The following is a 25,423-nucleotide window of genomic DNA, read 5'->3' on the forward strand; positions in this document are numbered from 1 at the left end:
TCTTAAGTTTTATTCTTTCCCCATACTTCTTTATCCCTTCTTCCATTTTAGTCTCCTTCATCACACACCACATCCTTTTATTCTTTCTCACATCTTATTCCACTTCTCTGCATCACTTCTATTCTTCACTACCCCTCTTCTTCATTCTTCATCACCCTACTTTATTTCACCTCACCTCTTTATTCCACTTCTTTCCATGCCCTTATTTCATATCACCCCTTCCCCTTTATTCCCCAACACTTTCCTTTATCCCACCTCTCCCTTGTTTATTCCACCTCGCCCCTTTTATTCAATTTCTCTCCATCCTTTTATCCCATATCACCACTTCCTCTCCACTCCTCATCACCTGCTCTCCTTTATCCCACATCAACTCCCTGTATCCCACTTGCCTCTTTATTCCACCTCACCACTTTTATTCTGCTTTACCCCCTTTATTCCACCTCACCCTCTTTATTCAGTTTCTCTCCATCCCTTCATCCCATGTCACCCCCTGCCCTCTATCCCTTATCACCTGCTCTCCTTTATCCCACCTCACCCCCTTTATTCTATTTCTCTCCATCCCTTTATCCCATACCACCCTTCCCCTCTATTCCTCATGACCTGCTCTCCTTTACACCATATCATCCCCCTGTATCCAACTTTCCCCTTTATTCCACCTCACCCCTTCTATTGCACCTCACCCCCTTTATTCAATTTTTCTCCATCCCTTTATCCCATGTCGCCACTTCCTCTTATCACCTGCTCTCCTTTATCCCACATCACCTCCCTGTATCCCACTTGCCTCTTTATTCCACCTCACCACTTTTATTCCACTTTACCCCCTTTATTCCCCCTCTTTACTCAGTTTCTCTCCATCCTTTTATCCCTTGTCACCCCCTCCCTCTATTCCTTATCACCTGCTCTTCTTTATCCTACATCACCCCTCTGTACCCCACCTCACCCCTTTATTCCACTTCCCCCACTTTATTCCATCTCACCCCCTCTATTGCACCTCATTCCCTTTATTCCATTTCTCTCCATCCCTTTATCCCATGTCACCCCTCTCCCGACTCATCACCTGCTCTCCTTTATGCCATATCACCCCCTGTAACCCACCTCCCCCTTTTATTCCTTCAACCCCCCTTTATTGCACCTCACCCCCTTTATTCCATTTCTCTCCATCCCTTTATCCCATGTCACCCCTCCCCTCTACTCATCACCTGCTCTCCTTTATGCCATATCACCCCTGTATCCCATCTCCCCCTTTATTGCACCTCACCCCTTTATTCCATTTCTCTCCATCCCTTTATCCCATGTCACCCCTCCCCTCTACTCATCACCTGCTCTCCTTTATGCCATATCACCCCTGTATCCCATCTCCCTTTATTGCACCTCACCCCCTTTATTCCGTTTCTTTCCATCCCTTTATCCCGTCACCCCTCCCCTCTACTCATCACCTGCTCTCCTTTATGCCATATCACCCCCCTGTAACCCACCTCCCCCTTTTATTCCTTCAACCCCCCTTTATTGCACCTCACCCCTTTATTCCATTTCTCTCCATCCCTTTATCCCATGTCACCCCTCTCCCCGACTCATCACCTGCTCTCCTTTATGCCATATCACCCCCTTGTAACCCACCTCCCCCTTTTATTCCTTCAACCCCCCTTTATTGCACCTCACCCCCTTTATTCCGTTTCTTTCCATCCCTTTATCCCATGTCACCCCTCCCCTCTACTCATCACCTGCTCTCCTTTATGCCATATCACCCCTGTATCCCATCTCCCCCCTTTATTGCACCTCACCCCCTTTATTCCGTTTCTTTCCATCCCTTTATCCCATGTCACCCCTCCCCTCTACTCATCACCTGCTCTCCTTTATGCCATATCACCCCCCCTGTATCCCACCTCCTCCCTTTATTCCACATCACTCCCCTTTATTGCACCTCATCCCCTTTATTCAATTTCACTTGGTCTCATTATCCCATCTCACCCCCTCCCCTCTACTCCTCATCACCCACTCTTCTTATCCCACCCCCCATATGCCACCTCATCCCCCCTTTATTATACCTCAACCCCTTTATTCCATTTTTCTCCATCCCCTTATTCCACATCACCCCTTCCCCTTTATTCCACTGACTTAATCCCTTTATCCCATGTCACCCCTCCCCTTATTTCACATCACCCTCTTCTCTTTTGTTCCTCTTCCCCACCTCGCTTTCCCCTTCAGCTCCAGCCAGAGCTTCCCAACTCACCAAGAAAATTTCACAAGAAGACAAAAAACAAACAAGTAAGCCATGAATATGCTGCTGCTACAATACAGATTTTTATTAAGGATTAAATGCCAGAGAAGTTTTAACTATCACAAATCTTCGAGCTCTGTGGTTGTTACCCATTGTGTGAACAATTTCTATCCCTCAATACAGTACATTCTTCATTCTATGGACCTTAGCCATTGTTACCCCTCAATAACAGCTATAATTTTTTGGATGTCATATGTAACCCATACCTGTGTGTTACTGGAGCATGTCCTGCAAATTTGTACTGTCCCGCATAGAGGATGTACAGAGACAATAATTTAGAACTTTTGTAATCAGGTGAGTCTTACTACTTGGAACTATGTGTTCATACCTAACTAGCTATTTTGCTGATAACAGGATATGCCTGCCAGCTCTCTGTAAAATGGATCTAGGAAATAAAGTCAAATTTTTCCTCTAACTTTTGACTCCAGAAAAGCTTGTTGGGTTTCTCAGTATTTGGGGAGTGTCTGTTTGAAGAACCATTGGCCTAAATAATTTGGAAAATTTATCCTGAGGCAGTGGAGTGACTGCAGGGACACGGCTATGAGTTGGTGTGACACGATCTAGCATTAATTGTTAGTTAGCTGTCAGGAGGTTGACCTAACATCCTAGCATGCCTCTTGAGGGCCTTTCCAATTGAGCTCTTAGGAGGAGGGCAGGAAAGTCAGGAAAAGCATGCAATCTCCTTTGGGGGAGGGAAAGCACCTCAAGATTTGTGAGCTTCTCTGGGACGGGTATTTTACCACAAATGCCACATCAATTAAAGGGACAGCTGTAGTAAGGGGAAAGCCAGGATCAGGGGCAAAAGAGAGAGGCAAGGTAGCACCAGGGTGACTGAGCTGACACAGAAACATCTCTGCTTTTACCAGCATAAGGAACCAAACATCCCCAAGAAAGGGGCTGGCAGTGTGTTTGGAATTCTCAGCCTGACCCGAGCATCAGGTAGAACTCCTTCTTACCCTCAGACCTTTACCTTCAAGACTGCTTAATGTTTCCTGTGACATCCCAGGTCTACCCCCACCCTTTCCCCTGTCCGGCACCATAGGGAAGGAAAAACATCTAAGGAAAGAAGTAGCCGATGCCAGTTTTGGCCTCCTTCTCCCGGGGCACACGGAGCAATGGGCGGTCTTGCTCCAGAATGAGGGGGTTACCCGCTCCTTCCTCATCGTCATGGGAACGGGCAGTGCCGGGAGGCACAGCTGGCTCCTCAGAGGAACCTGGAAAATAGTAACAATGTTAACTCATGTTTCTAGACTTCATACTTTGCACAGCACCCAAGAGACTAAGTCCTAATTTTGAGTTTCAAATACAGTATGAAGCAAGAAGTTAGGGCAGAAATGATTATCCCCATTTAACATGTAAGAAAACTGAAGCTTAACAGTAGAACATATATCTCTATATCTAGGCCCACTGTGGAAGCTGGCTGTGGGGGACGGAGGGTAAGAGGGCAAGGCTGTGTTAGAGAAAAGAGTCAGACAGATACCCCATGCTCAGAGCAAATGGGAAATACCACCAGGGAAGCAGGGAAGCGGGCGGCCTCCTAACAGCCACCACCACCGTACAGCCAGCCTGACTAATTTTACTAAGCAAATGAGTAACAAAGCCGGAGCCGGAAGCTTACAGAACTTCATGGAGAGGCGAAAGCAGGCGTTGTTCTTCAGTGACTCCAAGAAGGACATGTAGTCCATGACTTGGCCAGGCTGAGACTGTTTCTTAAAGAAGGTGTTATCTACAAGAAATGTAACATCTGCATCTTCTTGGCGGAACCAGACGGTCTTTGGATGCTGAGCTTCTTTTGAGTCAACAGTATTAGGCACTGGGACTGTTTCCTCATTCATGATTTCTTCAAGATTGACAGCTAGGTCTGGCTGAGGGTCTGGAATTGTACTGAGAATGGAGACATCTTTAAGCTCTGCAGTCACATTAACTTCATCTTCTTCAAAAGTGTTGCCTAAGTCTTTCTGAGAAACTGGAATTTCGTTGCAAATTTGAGTGTCCTTGGGCTCTGGAACCATACTGAGAACCAAGTCTCCTTCAAGATCATGATTTTCTTCGGAGTCTTGGATTTCATGGACATCAGTGGCTTCTTCGCGTCCAGAGATTTCTTCAACATCTGAGGTTTCTTCATGGTTCAGTACTCCACTTTCATCTGAGGATTCTTCCTGGCTTTGAATTTCATCAGCATCAAAGACATCTTCGGGGCTTGTTACCACATGGAGAGTGGGGACCTCTTCAGGACTGGAGTATTCTTCAGAGCCTGCAATTCCACTGATTTCTGGAATTTCTTCAGTAGCTGAGGTTTCTTCCTCATTTGGGACTCCATCAAGAGCTGGAACCTCTTCAAGATTGGGGTCTTCTTCAGAGTCTGAGAGTCCATTGATCTCTGGGGCTTCTTCATGATTTGGGATTTCATGCCCACCAGGGGCTTCTTCAGGGCTTGGGACATGACCACCAGAGGCTTCTTCAGGGCTTGGGACCACATGAATACCTGGGACTTCATCATAATCAAAGTCTTCATCAGAGTCTGAAATCCCATTGATTTCTGGGGCTTCTTGGTGGTCTGGAACTTCTTCAGCATTTGAGGCTTCATCATTTGGGATTTCATCCAGGGCTAGAACATCTTCAGGATTGGGGTCTTCTCCAAAATCTGGGTCTTCGTCATTATCGGAGTCATTGGCATGGTCTGGAATTTCATCAGTGTCAGGGGCTTCTTCATTGTCTGGAATTTCATCAGGATCTGAGGCTTCTTCAATGTTTGGGACAACATCAGGATCTGGAACTTCTGCGAGGTTGGGGTTTTGGTAGTCTTCAAAATCTTCATCAAGGTCGTGGTTTGGGTTTTCTCCAGGGTTTGGGTTTTCTCCAACGTTTGGGACTTCTTGCACATCTGGAACTACACCAGGGTCCGGAACAAAATTAAAATATGGTATTTCATCAAAGTCTGCAATTTCAATGAGGCCTGGAATTTCATCATCCGCATCTAGAATGTCCTCAAGGAGAGGAAGACCATCAAAATTCAGGGCATCGTCATCATCGTTATCATCGTCATCATCATCATCATCTTCTTCATCAAGCTCTGGAATGCCTTCGAGATGCGGGCCTTGAATCTCAAGGTCATTTGGAATCTCAAGACCTTGAAGTTCACCAAAGGCTAATCCTTGATTGAGATATTCAAATACTAGTTCTTCATTGACTGACATATCGTCCTCAGAGGACTCATCTTCTTCAAGGGGCTCAACTTCAACAAGGACCTGGCCTTGAGGAAGGGCCTGACCTTCACCAAGGGACTCACCTGCAGCAAAGGCCTGACCTTCAGCAAGGGTCTGACCGCCAGCAGGGAACTGACCTTCATCAAAGGGCTTGCTTTGACCAAGGATAGCAGCCCGGGCTTCAGCAGAGGTTTCCACTGGGTCAGAAAGTAAAGCATCCTCTTCCATTTTTATCCGTTCGCTCCTGAAGGGGAATGAATTTGAAAAAGCAAGTCAGTTGATATACTTGGGTTGACTAACATAAAGGCGACCTGGGGTCAGAAGCCCCCATAGGAGATCCTACTTCAGGCTAAGCATGAACAAACCCAGAAAACACTCACTGGATCTTCCTCAAATTCCTGCGTCTGATAAAATCAAGGGCTTCAGGGCTGGATTTCCACACACGCTTAGCAACCTGCTTCTGAATATGGGGAGGCACCTGAGAGCAAAATTAAGAAGGTTAGCTGTTATTACACAACATTTTAAAAATCTATACTCCTCTCTATCAGGTACCCAGAACTGAAGGCACCATGCACAGCTAATGTAGGAAGGGCTTTTAGACTGGGAGATTTGTGGCTGCCTGCTTCAGCTATCTCTCAGGGATGCATATAGAACTCTTCCTTGTCTTGGGAACAGGAGAGAGAGAGCTGTGAAATGAGTGTGTCCAAAGCTTCCACCTACCTGGAAGAGGACATCCCAGTTATCAATCATGGCACGGACCACACTGACAGAGGCAACATAGTGGTCAATCCCCAGTCTGGTTTTCCTGGACTCCCTCTTGGCAGATGCCCCCTTCTTCAGGAGAGCAGATCCAAACACCAAAGCCAAATTGGTGGACGTCATACGATTGCCTGAAACCTAGGTAAAAGGAAAGCAGGAAGTGATCAACTCAGAAGCAGTAATGGAAATTACACAAATAGGTCACTTTTGTTCTTGTTATCCTCTCCCTCTGTCTCTCTCTCTCTTTCTCATATATTCCCACACATGTCCCCTGCTATGAACTTCACTACCCTTTCCCAGAGCTTTTTACCAACTGTCCATCAATGCCAATGGAGTCCTCGCAGTTCTCAGCGACCTTATGCAGGACCTTCAGCAGACGTTCTAGGGTGTCACTGTGGCAAGGTGGCATCAGGTAAACCAGCAATTGCAGGGCAGAAAGCTGATCCTGTGGCTTCAGCGCTAGAGGGAGGAAATCAGGGGCTGGCTTAGGGGGCAGGCCTTGGCAGCAGCCTGACACAAAGAAAGGTGTGATTCTGGTTGAAAATTGCTGAAGGCTATGGGGAGGGTACCTAGGCATCTTTTCTTCGCTCATTCCCCTGGCATTTGTGCTCAGGATCCCTAGAACCCAGAAGTGCTCCCATCAAAATAAGATACCCCCCAAAAAAAAAGACCCCCACCTCTACAGAATCTAGGTTTTACTTTGCCCTGAGAGGGTACACACGGCCTCAAGAAGCTCTAGAGAGATTTCCAAAGAACAGACTTGTAGTGGAATCTGGAGAGGTATTTTCATCTTCTGCTATTCATTTTGCCTTAGTGCCTTGGGGTCCTGCAGCCTGAGCTCTGTCCCCAGAACCCCACATCCCCTGTGCTATTTCCTTTCCCTGCCCAGCAAGGGCGAGCGGAAGGCTCACTGGCTGTCTGGAGGAAGGACATGTACAGATCATCCGGCAGCAACGAGTCCTTCATGTCCCGGAAAAACTCCTTGAGGAGCGCAGCCACATCGTGTACATTCTGAGAGTCATCCAGTACCACATCCAGACCTTGGTCAAATTCTTCACGGAGCTAGAAAAAGAGAATACTGCCAGTGAAGGCTCTGCCCACCGCAGCCTTCCTCCTGGCCACTCCTTCAATAAATCTCAGTCCTCAGTAGAGGTAGTTGGCTATATGGTGTGCCTGAGGGGACAGAAAGAAGACCATGCTCCCCTCACCAGGCATGACAGTCTCTTCAAGTCTATGGGGGAGCCCCACCCCACCTGCTTTTTCTCACTGAAGGAACAGAAGTGTGAACATAGTTGATTTATTACCTTACGCACTCTCTTCTCAGAATATTCCAGGGTGAAAATCCCCACTGTGCTTAAGCCTGAAAGAAAAGACCAAGGGAAGCTCAGTATCTCTGCTCACCCCTCCCCCAGCACTACCCTTTTCCTCCTCCACCGCATTCCAACCCCAACTGGTGGCTGGGCAATGTTGCAAGCCCTTCCTCCCTTGACCTGTTGCCCTTCCCCATCTCTAGAATACGGGTCTCTTTAATTGCCTTCCACCTTGATTTCACCTCCATTCTTGGCCCCTTACCATGTTTCTCTATGAAGCTGCAGCAAGCCTCAACAACATGGGGGATTTGCTTAGCAATCGGATTGAGGCTCATTTTCCTTTTGGATCCCAGAAGTCGCTGGCCAATTGGAAAAGAAATCCTGGAAAGCTGCAGGGTCTGCAGTAGCAGGGCCCCACCCTCCAGTTCAGCCAGGCTGTCCGCAGAGACTGCGCCCTGTGGAGAAACCCAGACTCTGTGAAAATGGGGGAGCCGTGGGGGGAGGTGGGGTGTTACCTCAGACCTTCCTAAAGATTGCGTCACGTTCGCAATGGGAGACATGTTCTTCCCCCCCTCCAACGCGTTCTGTTCAGCACCCCCTTCCCTCTGAGGACACAGGCCTTGACCCTCCCGCCCCACATCCCGGACATTTCACTAAGGGCCCCCGCCTGAAACCTGGAAGGTTGAACTCACTCTACGCCCACGGCGAGTAAACTCCCGGGGCAGGAAGGGCTCATCCCTTCGGCGACTGAAAATGCGCCGGATGCGGCCAAACATCCTTTGCACCGCGTTTCCCCGACGACGACCGCTAGTAGCGGGACCGGCGGCTTCTTCCATCTGCATCGTGGCTCTCAGTTCAACTTGCTTGCGGCGGGTAAGCTCGTTCACCAGGACCTCTTCCAGACGAATGCCAAAGGTCTTGAGGGATACGGCTTGGGAGCCAGGGAGAGAAGGAATGAAAAACGTCAGCGCTCCACAGCGCTTATACCGGGAGGAACTGCAGGGGCTGTAGCCCTCCTCTAAGCAACCACCCCCAGCCACCCCCACCCCGCCAGACTCGCAGCGCCCCTCCCCCGGGAGGGAGCCAAAGAGACCCTACGGTGATCTGGCTGAACGACTCAACTCCACTCCACTACCCCGACGGGGTCCCTGCCTTAAGACCTGCCAGGGGGTGACCACCTTGAAGCAATGAGAGCAGTTTCTTCTGGGGATCTGTCTGGGGTAGATTCACCGGGGATCAGATCTGATGGGACTGTTCAGCACTCCAGCAACTAGTGCGCCATTTCCTGAAACCATACCCTGCGGGGTTTCTGGAAGCCGGAGGGGAGGGAGGGGTAGGGGGATGGGAGGGGACGGGGGACTCAGGGGCAGTGGGCACCACCCTGTCTCCAGTAGCCAGGCTCTCGAATGCAGGAGGGGTGCAGCATTCTGTTTCTTTCCTAAGGAAAGTACAGTAAGAGAGACCCTCACCCCTCTCTTGTCCTCTCAGAATCAGAAACCACTTCTCGAAGGTGTTTGAACGGTCAGTAGGTAGAGCTATGGGAAGAGAAAAAACGAAAATACAGGCACTCTCATACAAAAAGGATTTGATAAGTGACTAAAACATCGCAGTGCACTGACCCACAGGGACTGAGGGGGAAGGGAGGGGCAAACAGCTTTGTCTTGTCCTCCCGAAGTGTTTTGCTTTCACTCAGCCTCAGTTTCCCCATTTGAAAACGGGACCAATTCTGTTTACTTCCCGAGACTCCAAGGATGTCACCACACCAGATCCTGTACGGCGCCGCGTGCGCAGCGCGCATCTCGTTACGCACCAGGAGTAGCGCAACACGACGCTTCAACCTGAGATTCCAGGGCTGCGCGGCCGCCGGACAGCGCAACAGGCGAGGGGAGGGGCTCTGCCTGTGGCGCCCGGGCGAGTAGGGGTCGCTAAGTTACTGCGGACGCGCTCGTTCCCTGGAGGCCAGCGGCTCCCAGCGCTGCTGCGGCGGGAGCAGCGGCGACACTCGCTGGCCCCACACTGCGACCCCCCGCAGCGGCGGCTGCACACGGGGTCTCATCGCCCTTCGCTGGGCTCCTATTTTCGGCTGCGCCCGCCGCGCGCTCGCCTGGCGAGCCCACGGCCCCCTGCACTTTTCATCACTGCAGCGGCGCCCCTTGGGTTCGCACGACCCCCCTCCCACTCCCCTCAGCCGCCCAATCTGCGTCCGGACCGGGGAAACCCCGATGCTCTTCGACCCCCGTCCTGCGCTGGGTCCCGCTCGCTCCTCGGCAGCCAGGCGAGGTGGGCAGCGCTCCCAGCGCACCTCCCGCCGCCGCTCCCCGCACCCCACCCGCCCTCCCGCTCCTCGCCGGGATTGGCGCGTCTCTCTCTCGGTCTCGCTATCTCCCTCCAACTCTTCGTCTCTCAACCGCGCTGTCTCTGTCTGTCCCAGTCCTTTCGGAGCGTCTCTCTGCGCCTCCATCTCGTCCCGACTCGTTCTGGCACCGCACTTGGTCCGTCTGTCTCTTCACCTGTCCTCTGTCCACTTGTCTGTCTCTGATATCTGCCTGTCTCACTGTCCCCCAAGCCCCAAGCTTCGACCCAACTCAACTCATCTTTACCTCTTCCCAGTTGACCAAACACCCCTCAAGTCCCACTCCCTCGGTCATCCAGGAGCCTGGAGAACCGGCCAGGTCCGAGACCAGAGGAGAGTCCCTCCCACCCCTCGACCCCCCAAACCCCCAATTCGTTCCGCCCGGCCCGGAGGGTCCACTCGGCCCGAAGGCGAGGATGCCACATACCGGGGTACTGCTCACCTCTTTCAGGTTTGAATTCAGAGAGGAACTGCCTGGCCACGAGTTCGTGGTAAGCAGCCTCTTGCAGCTTCAGACGCTCCAGCTCGGAGAGGCTATGTATTGAGATCATCTTGGCCCTGCGGTTCGGGTTGTGTCCTGGGGCTCCTCCCAGGACGTTCACTAAAAAAATCAAGGCAGACAACAACAGCAAAGGGGGCATGATTCTGGGGTACCGCGTCCTTGCTGTCTTCAGAAAAGGAATGCAGCCACCCATTCTGCAATCATCGGATGATTATGAGGACTGCATCATCCAATTGTCTCTGGACCTGGTGGAGAGAACTCTGGGGGGGTGGGGGGAGGGTGATAAAGAGGGAGGGAAAACTGGGAGGCGGCTTAACCCTCAAGCAGAGCTGCCTCTGGCTGCTTGTTTAAAAAAAAAAAAAAAACTCCAACTTTAAAAAAAAAAAAAAAAAAACCAGCACTGAACCGACAGTCCAGAAAAGAAAAAACCTAATTGGGCAAAAAAAGAAAAAAAAGATTTTAAAAAACCCCAACCACCAAACTTACTTAAAATTTTTCAATGAAAATTAAGGTAAGAATAAGGTAATATTCTTCCATTAATTTTTTAGAACACTGATTAAGTTTATTTTTATTTTTTAATGATAATGCTTGATGCTGTTCAGTTTGGGTGAAATGGGCACATTCATCTAGGTTAGGAGCCCTGTAAATTTTGTACAGCTCTTCCAGAATGCAAACTGGACACATGAATCTGAAGCCAAAAGTCATCCCCAGGCCCTTTGACCCAGTGATTTCCCTTCTAGGAATCTATCCTAATGAAATCTTCCTATAGAAAGGAAAAACCATGTGTACAGGAACCGTAACAGTAAAAAAAAAAAAAACAACAACTAGCCCAGCAACAAGATTGTTTATATACATTACGGAATAGCCATTGTATGGAAAATTATGCAATCATTAAAGTGATGTTTACAAGGAATTTTTAAACAACAAATATAAAATACAGAATTGTATCAATTATGATTACAACTATGTGAAGGAAAACATGCATAAAAATAAAAGACTGAAATAAATGCACCCAATTACTGATGGCATCTGTATTAAGTGGTGGGATTCTGTTGCCTTTTGTCTATTTAACAAAAATTGTGCAACTTGATTATGTTATTTTTTCCTGAAAAAAAAAAAAGTTTGTACCAAAACAGACATCATTTCCAGTCTGCTTCTAATGAGACTTTCTATACAGGATTGGTATAGTGAAGTTTCTTTGTGTGTTGGTAAATGTGTTTTAGATGCCCCTTCTCCATGGTGCCCACTATCTCATAGTGCTCCCAGAATGCACAGGACCCCCCAAGTGGGGATCTCCCTGAACCCCACACAGCATCCTAACTGCACATCTTCACCTCTATTATTAATTTGTTTTTCCATGCATGCATTTAAAAGAAAAGAAAGCTTTATTAATTGCCCACTTTGTGCCAGGCACTAAAGATTCAAATATGAGCGAAATAATAATACTCTTTTCATAAAGGGTTTAACAGTACAGTGATGGAAATAGGCAGGTTAGCAACAATTTACAAAACCTTGTGATAAGTCAATCGCCCAAGATATAAACAAACTACTGTGAGAACAGAAAGGAGGAATCCTCTAAGTCTGCCTGGAGATAAGGAGGGGGGAGCATCCAGAAAGAGAGAACAGCTTGTGCAAAGGCAAGGACATGGGAGAGAGGTTGTTATATTCTTAAAGCTGTATAAAGGGGATGGACAGAGATAAATCTGGGTAGGCAGGAATGAGATCATGAATGACCCTATATGCCATGTTATGGAGCTGGACTTTCTCTTGAAGGCAATAGAGAACTACTGCAGGTTTTTAAGTGGGAAGTGACAGAGAGCTGCAGCTTGGAAAAATCACAGAGCAGTGAGAAGCCTGGTTTGGGTAGAAAGCCTGAAGTAGATAGATGAGCCAAGAGGCAAGAGACGCTGACAGAAGTCAGTGTCATTGGGGCTGGATTTTATGGGTAGAATTGACAGGACTTAGAGAAATCTTTTATTATAATAGGAAGGGTAGCTCTGAAGTTTATGGTCTGGGTGAGTGTGTGATGCTTATTCCCAACAGAGAAGATAATTTGGGACATGGGGAACTAAACCTTTTGACAAGAAGGGAAGTGGTCACATGCAACTTTTCTGAGCTCCCCTTGCCCATGGAGTTTCATGATAATATTCTATATATTATTGGGAGGGGGAGTGCTTTAAACTCCAAAGATCAGGTAATGTAGCATTGACAGAGAAAGGATAGGTAGAAGTTTATCATCCAATAATCTATATAAAACAGCTCTATCCAAAAACAAAAACAAAAACAAAATCCCTCACTTCTTTTGTTTCCAAAATTCCCTTTTGCCCACTTTCCTTAAATGGCCAGAGTCACACATGTCAGAAATAAACACTTGCCTCATAATTAAGTTCAGTATCGGATAGGATGAGGAGTATTTTTTATGCCTTTTGAACTGAGCTATAAGGCAAAATCTTAGCATACATCTTTATAAAAGTTCCTTCAACTGCAAAGCAATATCTTTTAGCCCCAAAGTGAACACCTAAGTCCAGCCACCAAACTGCATCCACAAAATGACCATCTTAACCAAAGGCACACACAGAGAACCTAACCACAGTACCCAATTAAGAGCCAGTAATTCCTGATTCACAAAGACAGGTCCAAAATCAATTAGCCAAAGGTTTCATTCTGACATACACAGCCTAGCTCTGGTTTAATTTTTTTACATGACTCCTTTTTTTCCCCTTACCCAATTCAAACATTTTGGTACCTGTTTTGGAGTTGCAGCTATTTCTTCTTGCCAAGGGTTATAAGATCTGGTCATCCAAAGAGTATAGCTGGTTCTTTTACCCAAAAATCAGGATGAAAATCAATCCTCCTTCTTCTCCCCAAATAAGATGAGAACAAATAAGAGAACCTCAAAACAATGTCAGCCAAGAGAGAGAGAGAGAGAGAGAAGCCTTTGAGGGATGAGTCAGCCTAGATGCTTACAATTCCAAAGAAAATCAAAGGCCTCAGAATAAACCGTTTGTCATTGCCTCCTGCTCAAAGATACAGGGCTAAACTTAAGAGTAATCTTTATGCTGCAATTCTGCCAGCAAAATTGACACTGTCTTGCACGCCTTCAACCCTCTCAGGGGACCAGTAGATATTAGACAGAAGTAGAATTAAGAAGGTCAGTGTGCCCAGACAAGAAGCAGATGGGCAGGTTGGGGAGGAGGGACCAGTAACTAGGCTTCAACACTATGAGAGGCACATAACAGATTCTTGAGATTTGAATATCTGTCCTAGGATATGACTTTACAAGATGATCACAAAAGGAGGCTCCTCACAGAGAGCCAGGCGCCAAGAGACCTCTCTTGCTCCAAAGTGTCTTCCCCTTCCCATTCAGCATGCTCTGGCACTGGCCAGAAGTGACCATAACATCAAAAAGGAAGAAGGAAGATGAAAGCTAGCCCTCTCAATTTCAGCCTAGAATTCAACACATTTGCAAAAACAATATCCTTAGAAAAATATCTGTAAAGGCCCCTGGGGTCAGAGCTAAATAGAACTGAGTTCAAAGCCAGACTTTATTACTTCTTAGCTGTGTGACCTTAGGAAAGTTTGTTGAATTCTCTGAACCTCAGTGGCTTCCTCTATAAAATGGGGAAATGGTAAAGTATCCATTTCAGCAATTGTATAAGAATTGAATAATATATATGTGATATTTAGCATTGGTTTTTAATAAACACATTGAAATTCAAGGTTCTTTACTGAGGGCCTGACTTTACCAGAAAGTATCAGTTTTCAAAAGTAATTGCATAAAATTAGCATGTGTATCAATGCATCCATCCTACTTAGTTCAATCTTTACAAAATTTGAATTAAATTAAAACAGGCAAAAAGATCTTGGGAGATTGTTGCAAATAGATCTTTCTTCTTCAATCTCCAATGACATCAGGGTCAAGTATTTAAAAAATTTATAAAATTTAGAAAAACTAATTGCATAGGTCAAATTTTCAAATGCTACTATTCAGATTAGTAAAAATGCTTGTAAGTCTCAAAATTAATCTATCTTTTAAACCATCTAATTTCACATTGTCACTAGCAAAAGAACATATAATTTCATTTCTATCAGTAAAGGGGCTAGGATATTAGCAGATACTGAGAGACAGAATTTGAACAAAGAGCAGAGATAGAACCCAGTCAACTCTCCAGTAATATGAAGAGAGGAAACACACGAGTGGCATCAAGCTTGTTCCTCACATCCTCCTGAAATGCACGGCACAGATGGAGAAACAAATTAACGTCAGAAAGGTCACCCCGCTTCGACATTGTGAGGACAGAAATGTTTCAGCTAAGCATAAATCCACAGCCTTCACAATTTGGAGGACTAATTTACTCCATTGTCCCCATCAAATAGTTAAGGGTGGTACAGTGCTCACTAGTAAACACCTCAGAAAAAAAAAAAAAAAAGACTGCTCTGATGCTGTTGTTAGAATCCTAATAAATTAGGCATTCTATGGCACCATCAGAATTTTGCTTCTAGCCACTAAGAGATCTTTGAAGTTTGAGAAACTGATAGTGTGCAAGGCTGAGTACCCAGAAGATATTGCATCTACAGTATTCAAATATCTACAGGCAGTAACAATGAATAAAAACATCCCCATTAATATATCACAACATGAGAGAGAGATACAGGTCTCTAGATGAAAACATTCGGGCACCAATTTGGTCTGCTGGCACATTACCTCATTCGTCCCTGAGCATTAATGAGTTAGCCTTTAAGTTGTTATTCCATAACCTCCATTTCAGCAAAGGCTGCAGTCGTGATGAACAAAATGGCTCATTTTACCCTATGCGGTGTACTGCCCCAAGATAATTAATTCGGGGGCAGCATTCAATACGTGAGTCAGCCCATCACTCCAGAGCAGACACTCATAAACTGAAGGTAGTACTGCATTCAGAAAAGCTCTGGCATCAAAAAATGTTTCCAGAACTTATTAGAATATTAGAACGGATCAGAGGTAGAAGGGACTCTAGCCATCACCTAGTCCAAAGCTTTCATACTACAGTTCAAAAAAATGAGGGTCAGAGACAGGAGTTTGCCCAAGGCCACACAGCAATCTGACACAAAATCTAGGCAAGAACCCAGTTCTTCTCAGACCTAGGGCTCTTTCCACTGTCTCATCCACCTTCGTTCTTAATAGCTACAAAATAATTAGCTAAATAATGAAATCAAAAGAATGAATACATAATCAAAGCCTGATTCGATCAAATAAGGGAGGTCATATCCAAAGGCAGACAGCCACCACAAAATACAACCTCTTTGTAAAATAAGGACAGGTGTCATTGTATAGAACGTGGGATGCCCTTTTAAAATTTTATTGACTAAAGAACTCAAGCTCAGGATGGTGAAAGGCAATCTTCGTGCTATAAACATCCCAAACAATAGTGTAGACCAGGTGATGCGACATCAAATACAACAAGATATAGTTGTATTATATATAGATATTCTCCCTGTTATCTGCAGTATGTGTCAGAGTGCATAACACTGCTAGTATCACAAGCTGTGTCACCCTTTATCTTTTTTTCCCTTTTGGTTGCTGCTTCTATTATGTTGTGGTAGAAAAAGTAAAAAAAGAAAATCTGATGTTCCATCAACAGGAGGTAATTTTTTCTAATGTCTAATTTTTCTTGTGCTTTTCACATTCTCAAAAGCTTTCCATGTGTCTGTTATTTTCAGACCCTAGCACACAGTAGGTGTTCAATGTGTTTGTTGGGTGAATCACAGGATTATAAATTCTGACAGTTTTGAGAGAACATAAACATCTTGTAATTAAAACTGCTATTCGTGACTCATGGGTAAATGAATCATGCCATTTTATTCTCACAACAAACCGTGGGAAGGAGGTAGGTTTGGTATTATGCTTCCCATTTTACAGATAACAACAAACTAGGACTCTGGAGAGGTTGTAACTTCCCTGAAGTTGCACTAACATACCATGGAGGGATATGATCTGGGAACTAGCCTATCCCCAGACCTGGTCTTGCCCTCCCCACCAAAACACGGCATTTCTTGGTTTACATCACCAACATTTGCTGCTTGGAACTGGAATGACCTGAGTCAAGAAGATTTCCTTTCCTAAAGAGATGGCTAGATTTTGAGGTCTTTCTTTATACACACTATTATTGGGAAATGGTAATGAAAGAAGGTGATTGATAGACAGGATAAATAGAGATAAATGATGATAGAGATATATGGTTTTGAAAAACACTATTATGAAAGATAGACCAAAAGAATTAATAGAGAGAAAGGCATCAAAAGTGCTTTGTATTACACCCATCACATCTCTTGCCTCAGCCCACTCCCCAGACTGACAGCATGAAATCCTGAAAAGGTCTTGCGATATGGGCTAGAACTCAGGCTCAAATTCCAGCCTTACCACATGTCAGTTTGCACACTCACCAACCAAGTGACCTGGAGCTAATTTTCAAACTTTTATGAGCCTCAGTTCCATCACCTTACAAAATAAAAATCACGGTACCTATGAGGTGTGCCTGTGGTAAAGATTAAATAAAAGACAGGATGAAATGCAAGAATCCTCCAAAGGGTCAGTGCTGAACCAAGGTAGGGAACAGCACCGCCCACAAATACCTGTGAATCAAATTTGAAAGGAAGATGAACAGAAGTGCTGCTATATGGGATGAAGCAGTGTCCCCCCTGAAGAATGCCCTTGTACCATCCATTGTGGGGTGCCAGTGGGTACCATACCCCGTCAACAGATAGCTCACTTTCACAGGGGATGAGTTCAACTGTTTCTTCACTGGGTCTTGCGTGATCAGAAATGTAAGGTAGCTAACTGTGGGGGTTGGGGATCAGTCTAGGCTCTGAAACATAGAAGAAAGTTAATTGGCTCACAAAAGGGATTCAGTCCATACCTTTTGTTCCCTCAGCACAGTGTGTAAGCCATCCATGCTAGAGATGGTGGGGGGAAAGGGGGAGCCATCTGGACTGGAAAGTCTCAGTTCTTGCCTTTGGGATCTTACAGCCTAGCTGCAGGTCACATACACATCAAAAGTCTGCAAGACTATCAAGCAAAGTCCATGGGTCTAACACCTTCCTTCCCTGCCCTATTGAAATACATTTCCTCCCCTTTATTCCTTAAGGAGTATTAAGAATTGACCATTTCTCCAGGTCCACCAGCAGTGGCCAGACTCTTTCAGCTGTAGGTTGTTAGTGTGCATTCAGTAAACTCTGATTCATTTTTCCCATCTTCTCAACTCCCCTGGCCCCAAGCCCCCTTCTTTAAGACATATTCCCTTTCAGACACACACATTCCCTCTCACAAACCTCCATACATACACACACATCCTCATGTGTTCTCACAATGCATCTACACACACACACACACACACACACACACAGGATAGACTTCCCCAGTGTATTTGCTACAACAGAAGGAAGGAGGAAAATGAGATTCTGAATTAAAGAGAGAACCATCCAACATTTGCCCCTCTAGACCACAGCTGGGGCTCCCACCAGTGGACACGAGAGAGGCAAGAACATGGGGACAATTCCTCAAACCATCTGGACAGAGAGAGCTGTCAAGGAAACCTTATAATAAAGTTGTTCTCCAAATAGGTGCTGAGAACTCTCTCTCTTCCACCTTTGTTCCCCACCCCCACCTGCTTCCCTCCTCCTTTGTATCTCCCCCAAGAAGCATTCAATTTTCTGCAGTTTTGTTTTTCAAAATCCTGAGTGGCTGTCATAGGGAACTGGGGCTGTGGGAGATGTTTTTCTGATAGTTTTCATGATAGGAATGGTATTTTAAAACTACACTTAGATAATCGTATTTTAAAAAATATCTGTCTGTCTGACTGCCTGTATCTATCCTCCTTCAAAAATTAGACCACTGTCTTGGCCTATGATGCAGTGAGAAAAACCCTTAGACCAGCAGTCAGGCGGTCTGCCTAGTTACCAAAGCAGCTGAGTGGCCTTGGGCAAGTCTGTGAGCATCCCCAAGCCCCAAACACAAGCAGTGCCATTTATTTATTATTATCTGGCTTATCAGAGAACACGGTGGATACACAGTCCTCACGTCTGCCACGTCCTTGATTCTTCTACAGGACTCAGCCGCCTCCAGGACAGATAGTCACGCTGGCGTTGTCCATAGCTGGAGAGAGAACCCCTGCCCCTCTGCAGGTTTTTTTGCACCAGAGTAGGGAGGGGATAGAAGCGGGTCTCCCTTTCCCTCCCTAATGGAGTCGCAGTCCTGCGATCAGCCCCTGACCCAGAGCTAGGTGACCGCGGATGGAGGGGTGGGGTGGGGTGGAGACCGGGTGACGGGGAGAGGGAAAGGAACCGGCCGGCCATGACCTTGCGCCCTCCCCTCGAAGGGATGTCCCGGGCTACAGGTTGTCGCTGCAGCGCGCGGTCAGGCGGGATTGCGCCCCGCGCGTCTCGCCCCTAAGTGGCTCAAGAGCGCGCAGAACCTGCAAAGTTAAACAAAGCCCCGTCGCGCGCAAAAATCACTCTCGCTGCTTGCCGCTGCCGAGAATTTGAAAAATGCAATCTTCCTTGCGTTTTTAACGTTTGAGCCACTGAACGCGAAACGCTGGGCACCTTGTTCAGCACCCGCAGGCTTCCTCTCCCTCCCGCACGTCCGGAGCTCCGCTTGGAGTGTCCTCACCCCCCACTCAGCCCCTCATGTGGGCTGCACTCAGGACCCTGGAGCCCTGCCCCTGCACTACCTCTTGGCGACTCTCCTGGTCCGGCCACGGAATAAAGGGCTGCGTGACCCGCTGGTCAGTCCTCCGGCGCGACTACGACTCGTCCTGGGACAAGCTGCAGGCTCGGCGGAGAGCTCAGCTCTATGGCTCAGCTTCCCCCGCACGCTCTCTGAAGCTCCCGCGGTGGGGCAGGGGCTGATTCATAGCAATTTTCTACGCAGCAGCCAACTCAGTGCCTTACGCATACCTGTTGGCTAAATTCTCTGGGCTACTCCCACTCTTTCTCATCGTTCCCCTCAATCATCTCTCACGTTATTCAAAGCTGATTTCCCTGTCAAGATTCAGCCTAAGAGTCCCTTCCTCTGAGGGCTCCCTTTCTCTTCCCCTGTCACATTATAGGGGACATTGAGGCAGAAGTGGAGGTTCAGATGGCTAAGAAACTTACCAAAGGCCGTTGAGCTATTTGGTGGCTGAGCTAAGAGGAAGGCCCAGAATTCCTGGAACCCAGCTCAGAACGCGTCTTATTACCCCTCATCACTTCCACTTCCCCTCTGCCCTGACTTCTATGGCATTGAAGGGCAAGTGGTATCCCTTTGGACACAAGGACTGCACAAGAACAACCCCCAGAGCCTCCTTGCCTCACTCTTCTGACTCCTTGTTTGCCATCTCCTCCAGAGCCTCTGCTCTTCCAGAGACAAAAAAGATCATTTTGTTCAGAGTTCAATAAACAGCAAGAAAAATAAATAAATGAATAAACAGCAAGAGCAAGCAGAATTCTTCCACCCATCTGGATGAGAGTGGTTTAAGTAATCCCCTTCTCAACACACACAGAGTCTTCGTCTTTCTATCTTCTTGGCATCTGGTGCAGTCAGAAGGCCATTCACACCTGCCCAAACCATCTTACCTTCTAATATTACTTCCAAAAATGCCTTGTTCTAATCTGCAGTCCAACAAACATATATTCAAATCATATTCAGCCAAGCAAAAATGTATTATTCACAAGCACTAAATATTCTCATCTGACGCAACAAGGGCAATATGGGGTTATAAAGGCAAGATCTCAAATGGGGAGAATTTCAAATACACAATTACACCCCCTCCCAGTTGAATTTTCTCCTCTCCTGGATGAAGCAAATGGATGGAGAGTGTTGTTGACAGAGGGACTGGATGGAAAATAAAGAGGAGAAGAGAATCAAGAATGCCAGAGACTGGATGAGCCCAGCAAGAGGGAAGGAGGCAGAGCAGAGTATAGGCAAAGGAGAGGAGGAGGAAGGGGAGGGGAGAGGATAAACATCCGTAGGTGCTGGGACAGCTCTGGAAGACATGAACTTATTCCCCAAAGGCTCGGAGTTGTGGCTTTTGGATTTGGATTGGAAATGAGATCCAGAAACCCAGTGGCAAGTCTCTTTTAAGCCCTAGCAAAGGAAGAGAGCTTCTGGCTCTCGAAGCAGCCTTGGTGGCACTCTTTTCAAGTACCACCTCAGCACCAGCAATACCAAAAAGGCGCCCTCTTCCCCTGCTACTCTTTCTTACCCCTTCCCGCTCAGGAATTAAATCAATCTTACCCAACACAGCAGTGTAATTTGACTGCTCAGGGTGGTTTTCCTTTCCCTGGAAGGAGAGGATCTCTCCCTCTCCTGCTGAAAATGGGCTGGGTGCTGCCCCTTTATACATTCTAGAGCACCAGATGAGGAGAGGGGGAGAAAGGGAGGGAGCGGCAGTTTGGAGCTGGTCCAATTTGTCCTTGGCATCCTCTTTCTTCTCTTGGTCTTTTTCTGCAGCCCCTCCTTCTGGCCCTGGCAGCTCTGCTCCCCTTCCTCACTACTGCATCCCGCAGCCAGATCCCCCACCCTCAGGATAAGGGACAGATACTGGGGTGCAACTTGCGGGTGATGCTTACTTTCTCTTGTGGGATCTTATGCTGATACGCCAGGGAAAGATCCGAGTTGGGGGTAGGTGGGTGTCATAGGAGATGAAAAGAGAAACCCACCCAGGTAACCAACTGCCTGTAAAGCAACACACTTTGGCATTAGGGGCAGCTGGGAGACATAATCTGAACCTGAGTGCATAAGACACCAATTTAGGCAGAGGGCTGACAAATAATTGGCTTGAGTTACCGTGATTGCCTTGGTAACATAAATACATAGAGATGGCATGATATATTAGAAAGCAGACGATTGAGTATCACCCAGCCTTAGTTTTCTCAACTGCAAAATGGGATAAATGCTCACCGTAGAGCACTATGGAGAAAAGAGTGTGTGGAAATAACATCGGCAAGATACTTAGCACAGGGCCTCAAGCAGAGCCCCTTTCCCCCTTAACTTCCTTCCGGTGTTGAGAACAGGAAGGAAAAGGACTTGCTCAAGGTCACACAGCAAGTAACTGAGTCAAAATTGGAAACCAGGTCTCCCAAACATTCCCCAGAAAGGATGCTTTCCACTCCACTTTGTCCTCTAAGAAGCTGCCTGGCCATCTTTCGGACTGGGGGGAGGGGGAGGGAAGTGTGGCAGTTAGGAGCTGGACTTCCCTTGTGGCTCAGACAGTAAAGCGTCTGCCTACAATGCAGAAGACCCAGGTTCAATCCCTGGGTCAGGAAGATCCTCTGGAGAAGGAAATGGCAATCCACTCCAGTACTCTTGCCTGGAAAATCTCATGGATGGAGGAGGCTACAGTCCATGGGGTCACAAAGAGTTGGACACGACTCAGCGACTTCACTTGGACTTGGAGGATGCTTAATGTACAGACATTCTACCACTGAGTCCCAGCTTCAAGGGTTCACCTTTCTGCTTTTACCCTCCTGATCATCACTCAGGTAACATCCCCTTTCCATCTTGGACTAATTCATCGCCACTTTAGCGCCACCTCTGCTGCCCAACTCTGAGACAGTGACTCACCTTTCAGCTGGCCAGGGCCTCTGACCTCCAGGAAAGAAGCTTTCTTCTTAATGGACTGCAGAAGCCTCAGCCACAAGTGAGACAACCCCCCTTTCCGGAGAATTTGAGGGCTGGAGGGATTTGAGGAGTGGAATAGCACTCTATTTAAAAGCCACTGCTCTCCACCCCCACAGTGCCTGGGGTGCTGCTATTGGAATCGTCTCTCTAGACCCTTAAGGATCCTGTGTACCCTTAAGTCTCGGTGTTTCCGAGGGATTCCACCCAGGGCCTCATTTGCCGCATGTATACAGCCTGTGCTCTAGCTGGCACTGTGCTAGGCACTGGCAAGGCGTAAGTTAAGAGAAGTTGTCCCTGGCATCCAGTGTGTGTTCACTACGGTTAAAAAAATAAAATAATGTGGCAACTTGGAAAGGGGGAAAAGAATTCAGGGTGGGGTGGGAATGAATCAGGAAGTTCCTTTGAGAGGTGAGGTGATGGGCAGAGTGGTGGTGAATTGAAATGTCTTGTGCCTAGTGTATGACACCACTAAAATCACTGCTGTGGGTGTTTCCCTTCAACAAAGCACGTTGCTTAAGTACTTGAATGCTAATTGAACCCCTGTCCAGCCTCTGACTTAGAGGCATTATCTGGTGGCCATATCTCCAGCCTCTGATCCCCCTCTTCCCTAATCTCCCAAATCTTTATCTCTAGTGAGGGTGAGGGAGAGGGAATGGACATCCTTAGGATCTTAACTGGAGTAAGCATTTTGCATGTATTTCCTCCTTTAAATTTCACAATCAGCCTGTAGCCTAAGCCAGGTAATCAACTGCAAAGTGGCAGAGTGGGGATTCGAACCGATACAGACTCTGAAGCTTGTGCACTTTGCACCGCCAGGCGCTTTACACAATGCGCCGCCTCAGGCGGAAGTCCTCTTCCTCCTCCTCGCCAACACCCGCGGTCCGTCTCTACAGAAAGCAGGCAGGCGGAGGATAGGAGCCAGATGGTTATCTGGCCGAGGAACATTCTGGAGTGACCTTTGTAGTTCGCTACAGTGGGAGGGAACCTCAGTTTCCCGCGATGGCTATGCTGCCCAAAGGGCAAAGCACCCTCGGCGACTCTACCGCCCCCTGCCGCCGGTAGCTCCCGGGCCGAGGCGGCTGTCCTTGGGAGGGCTTGTGTGCCAGAAAAAAGCTCACCGCCTGCCCAAGAGGGGTCGACGCTGGTGCTGGGCTGCAGACAGCCCTGCCAAATTTGGTGACAAAAGACGCCCTACTATGTGTCCAACGCGGTGTCGGTGATTCCTAATAGCCATCGCCTTTTATGTGAAAATTAGTGGCTTTGCAAAATAGTGAGGTCTCTATTAAAAGACGTCTTCAAACTAGATTAGAACGAATTTCGCAAAAAGCTTGTCTGCAGGTCCAAACTCCTTACTTCTTGAAACCAATAAAGCTTTCCACCCCCAACAGTTGCTCACTCTCCCTGGAGGGAGAGGAAGCAGCACCCCCGCCTTCCTCGACCCCATCCCCACCCCCACCTCCACCCCCAGTCGCGAGGAGCTGGGGTCTAAGCAGTGATGGGATCTGGGAGGGGGGCTGCTGCGGGGAGGAGCCTCCGGCAGGGTCGACCAACGCAGAATCAGGGTCTCCGCGGAGCTCACGTGCCCTCCGCCAGCCGGCGGATTCCCCGGGCCCTCCAGTTTTCCCGGGTTCCGACTGGACCCCATCTGGACCCAACTCACTCACTCCCTTTGCTTGGGGATGGGGAGCAGGCGGGTTAATGGGAACAACACCCAGGTCAAAGGGAAAAGAGCGTCTGTGCCTGCAGCGCCTCGGCCGCCCATCCCCCCTCCTTCCTTCCCCCTCCTCCCATCCTCGCCCCCTTCTCTTCCGCCCGGAGGGAAGGAGGGGGCGGGCTGTATGTGTATGTATGTATGCATGTACGCGTGTGTGTGCGCGCGCAAGTGCGGCTCGCCTGTATGTGAGTTCCGTGTGTGGCTGGGTGTGGGGTGTGTGTTGCATGCTTTAGTTCGAGTGCTGAGTGTGAAGTGGATTTGGTTTGAGCTCGGATGTGGAGCATGTGTTTGTGTGTGCACGTTTGTAGGTTGTACGTTTCTGCCTGGTTGTAGTGTGACTGTGTGGGTGCGGTCTGGATGTGGGTGTGTTCGATGTATGCTTCTGCCGGGGTCTGTGGTCGTGCTGTAGTGTATATGTGTATGCAGTGTGTGTATGTTTGTGTGCCCGTAGAAGCTTGTGTGTATGTTTGTTTGGTGTGTGTTTACCCTTAGCTGTGTTAGGTCAAGATGGGTTTACAGGCGGTGATTGTTGTGGTGTGTAGTGTGTGTTCGTGAGCAAGGTGTCTTTATATGTGAGCTTACTTAAGGCGTGTGTGTCCAAAGGTTTGTGTCAGGTTGCACTGTGCGTGTGTGTTTGAGTGTGATGTGCTCTTGTGTGTGGTGGGGACGCATGCAGCCAAGGTCTGTGCTAGGGTGGAGGGCTGAAAACCCGGTGTGTGTGTCTTGGAGGGGGGTCGCCGTGTGGTTTTACAGGTGTAGTGTGTGAGAGCATGGGGTTGTCTAAAGAGCCCAAGTGACTGTGTGCTTGGTGTTTTTTTTTTTTTTTTTTTTAATTGGGGGTGGAGGGGGACTTTGCTCCAGGACTGGGACGAAGAAGAAGGAGCTAGGGGCCCGCGACTTCGGCAGAGTCGCCTCGTGCCCGGAATTGCTGGGTCTGGGTCCGACGACCCCCACGCTGTGCGCACCAGGCCCCCCGGGGGGCTGGGTGTGAGCTTACCTGACTGCCTAGAGGAAAGAAGAGGAGGGCGTCGCCCGTGACTGGCCAGGTAGGGCGCCTAAGGCGCTGTGCAGGGGCTGGTGGGAATAAACTGGAAAGATTCTTGGTCACTGATCCCCTCCCCCATCCCCCAGGAGATCCCAGTTCCTGCCCAGCAAAGCCCAGCTATTTGCTCAAGGCCTGGCTGTTTCACAGTTCTTTGGCTTTGTGTGGGCACATACGGTTGCCTGGAATCCCTTTCCCCCTGGGCCTTGTGACAAACTCCTACTTATTTTTTAAGAACTCACTTAGGAGTCACAAAACTTTCTCTGCTTTCCTGTAGCCCTCCCTCCCAGTTGAGGGCTCTTTCCTTTGAGCCATCATAGTTGCTCTCTTCATACTTCTCATGATATCATCATACATAACTGCAATTATTTGTCTCTCCTTTTAAACTTTGGGCTCCTATAGTAAATGCCTGGTATATGGTACAAATAATAATAGTCATCATGATCATTATGTTACCATTTATTAAGTACTTATTGTATACCAGGGATTGTGCTAGTGCATTGTCTGGAGTCTTCACAATGACCTCATGAGGTAATTAGAGCTATGACTTATCACTTTTTTGCACATCACACATCAAACTCTGAGTAGTTAAGTAACTTCTCCAGGGTCACACAGCCAGTG

General features: G+C 47.7%; 1 protein-coding gene across 4 annotated transcripts in view; it reads right to left on the reverse strand.

Moving 5' to 3' along the window:
• Positions 1-2,285: 2,285 nt before the first annotated feature.
• Positions 2,286-25,423, reverse strand: part of ARHGAP36 (Rho GTPase activating protein 36) — a 31,437-nt gene continuing 8,299 nt past the window's right edge. The window contains exons 1-12 of one of the 4 annotated variants that reach the window (XM_070366640.1): positions 19,117-19,247; positions 10,349-10,507; positions 9,023-9,088; positions 8,246-8,484; positions 7,816-8,008; positions 7,548-7,603; positions 7,155-7,305; positions 6,554-6,702; positions 6,205-6,381; positions 5,865-5,962; positions 5,568-5,728; positions 2,286-3,492 (exon numbers count right to left, since the gene is read on the reverse strand). In XM_070366640.1, the coding sequence (XP_070222741.1) occupies positions 3,335-3,492; positions 5,568-5,728; positions 5,865-5,962; positions 6,205-6,381; positions 6,554-6,702; positions 7,155-7,305; positions 7,548-7,603; positions 7,816-8,008; positions 8,246-8,484; positions 9,023-9,088; positions 10,349-10,457 (1,557 nt within the window). In that variant the 5' untranslated portion in view covers positions 10,458-10,507; positions 19,117-19,247 and the 3' untranslated portion in view covers positions 2,286-3,334. Of the gene's footprint in view, positions 3,493-5,567; positions 5,729-5,864; positions 5,963-6,204; positions 6,382-6,553; positions 6,703-7,154; positions 7,306-7,547; positions 7,604-7,815; positions 8,009-8,245; positions 8,485-9,022; positions 9,089-10,348; positions 10,662-19,116; positions 19,248-25,423 lie in introns of those variants that run through there. The other 3 variants (XM_070366639.1, XM_005909028.2, XM_070366638.1) reach the window with 3 other exon arrangements.

Source organism: Bos mutus, chromosome X, assembly GCF_027580195.1.
Source record: "Bos mutus isolate GX-2022 chromosome X, NWIPB_WYAK_1.1, whole genome shotgun sequence".
In the NCBI taxonomy this organism is placed as follows: Eukaryota; Metazoa; Chordata; class Mammalia; order Artiodactyla; family Bovidae; genus Bos; species Bos mutus.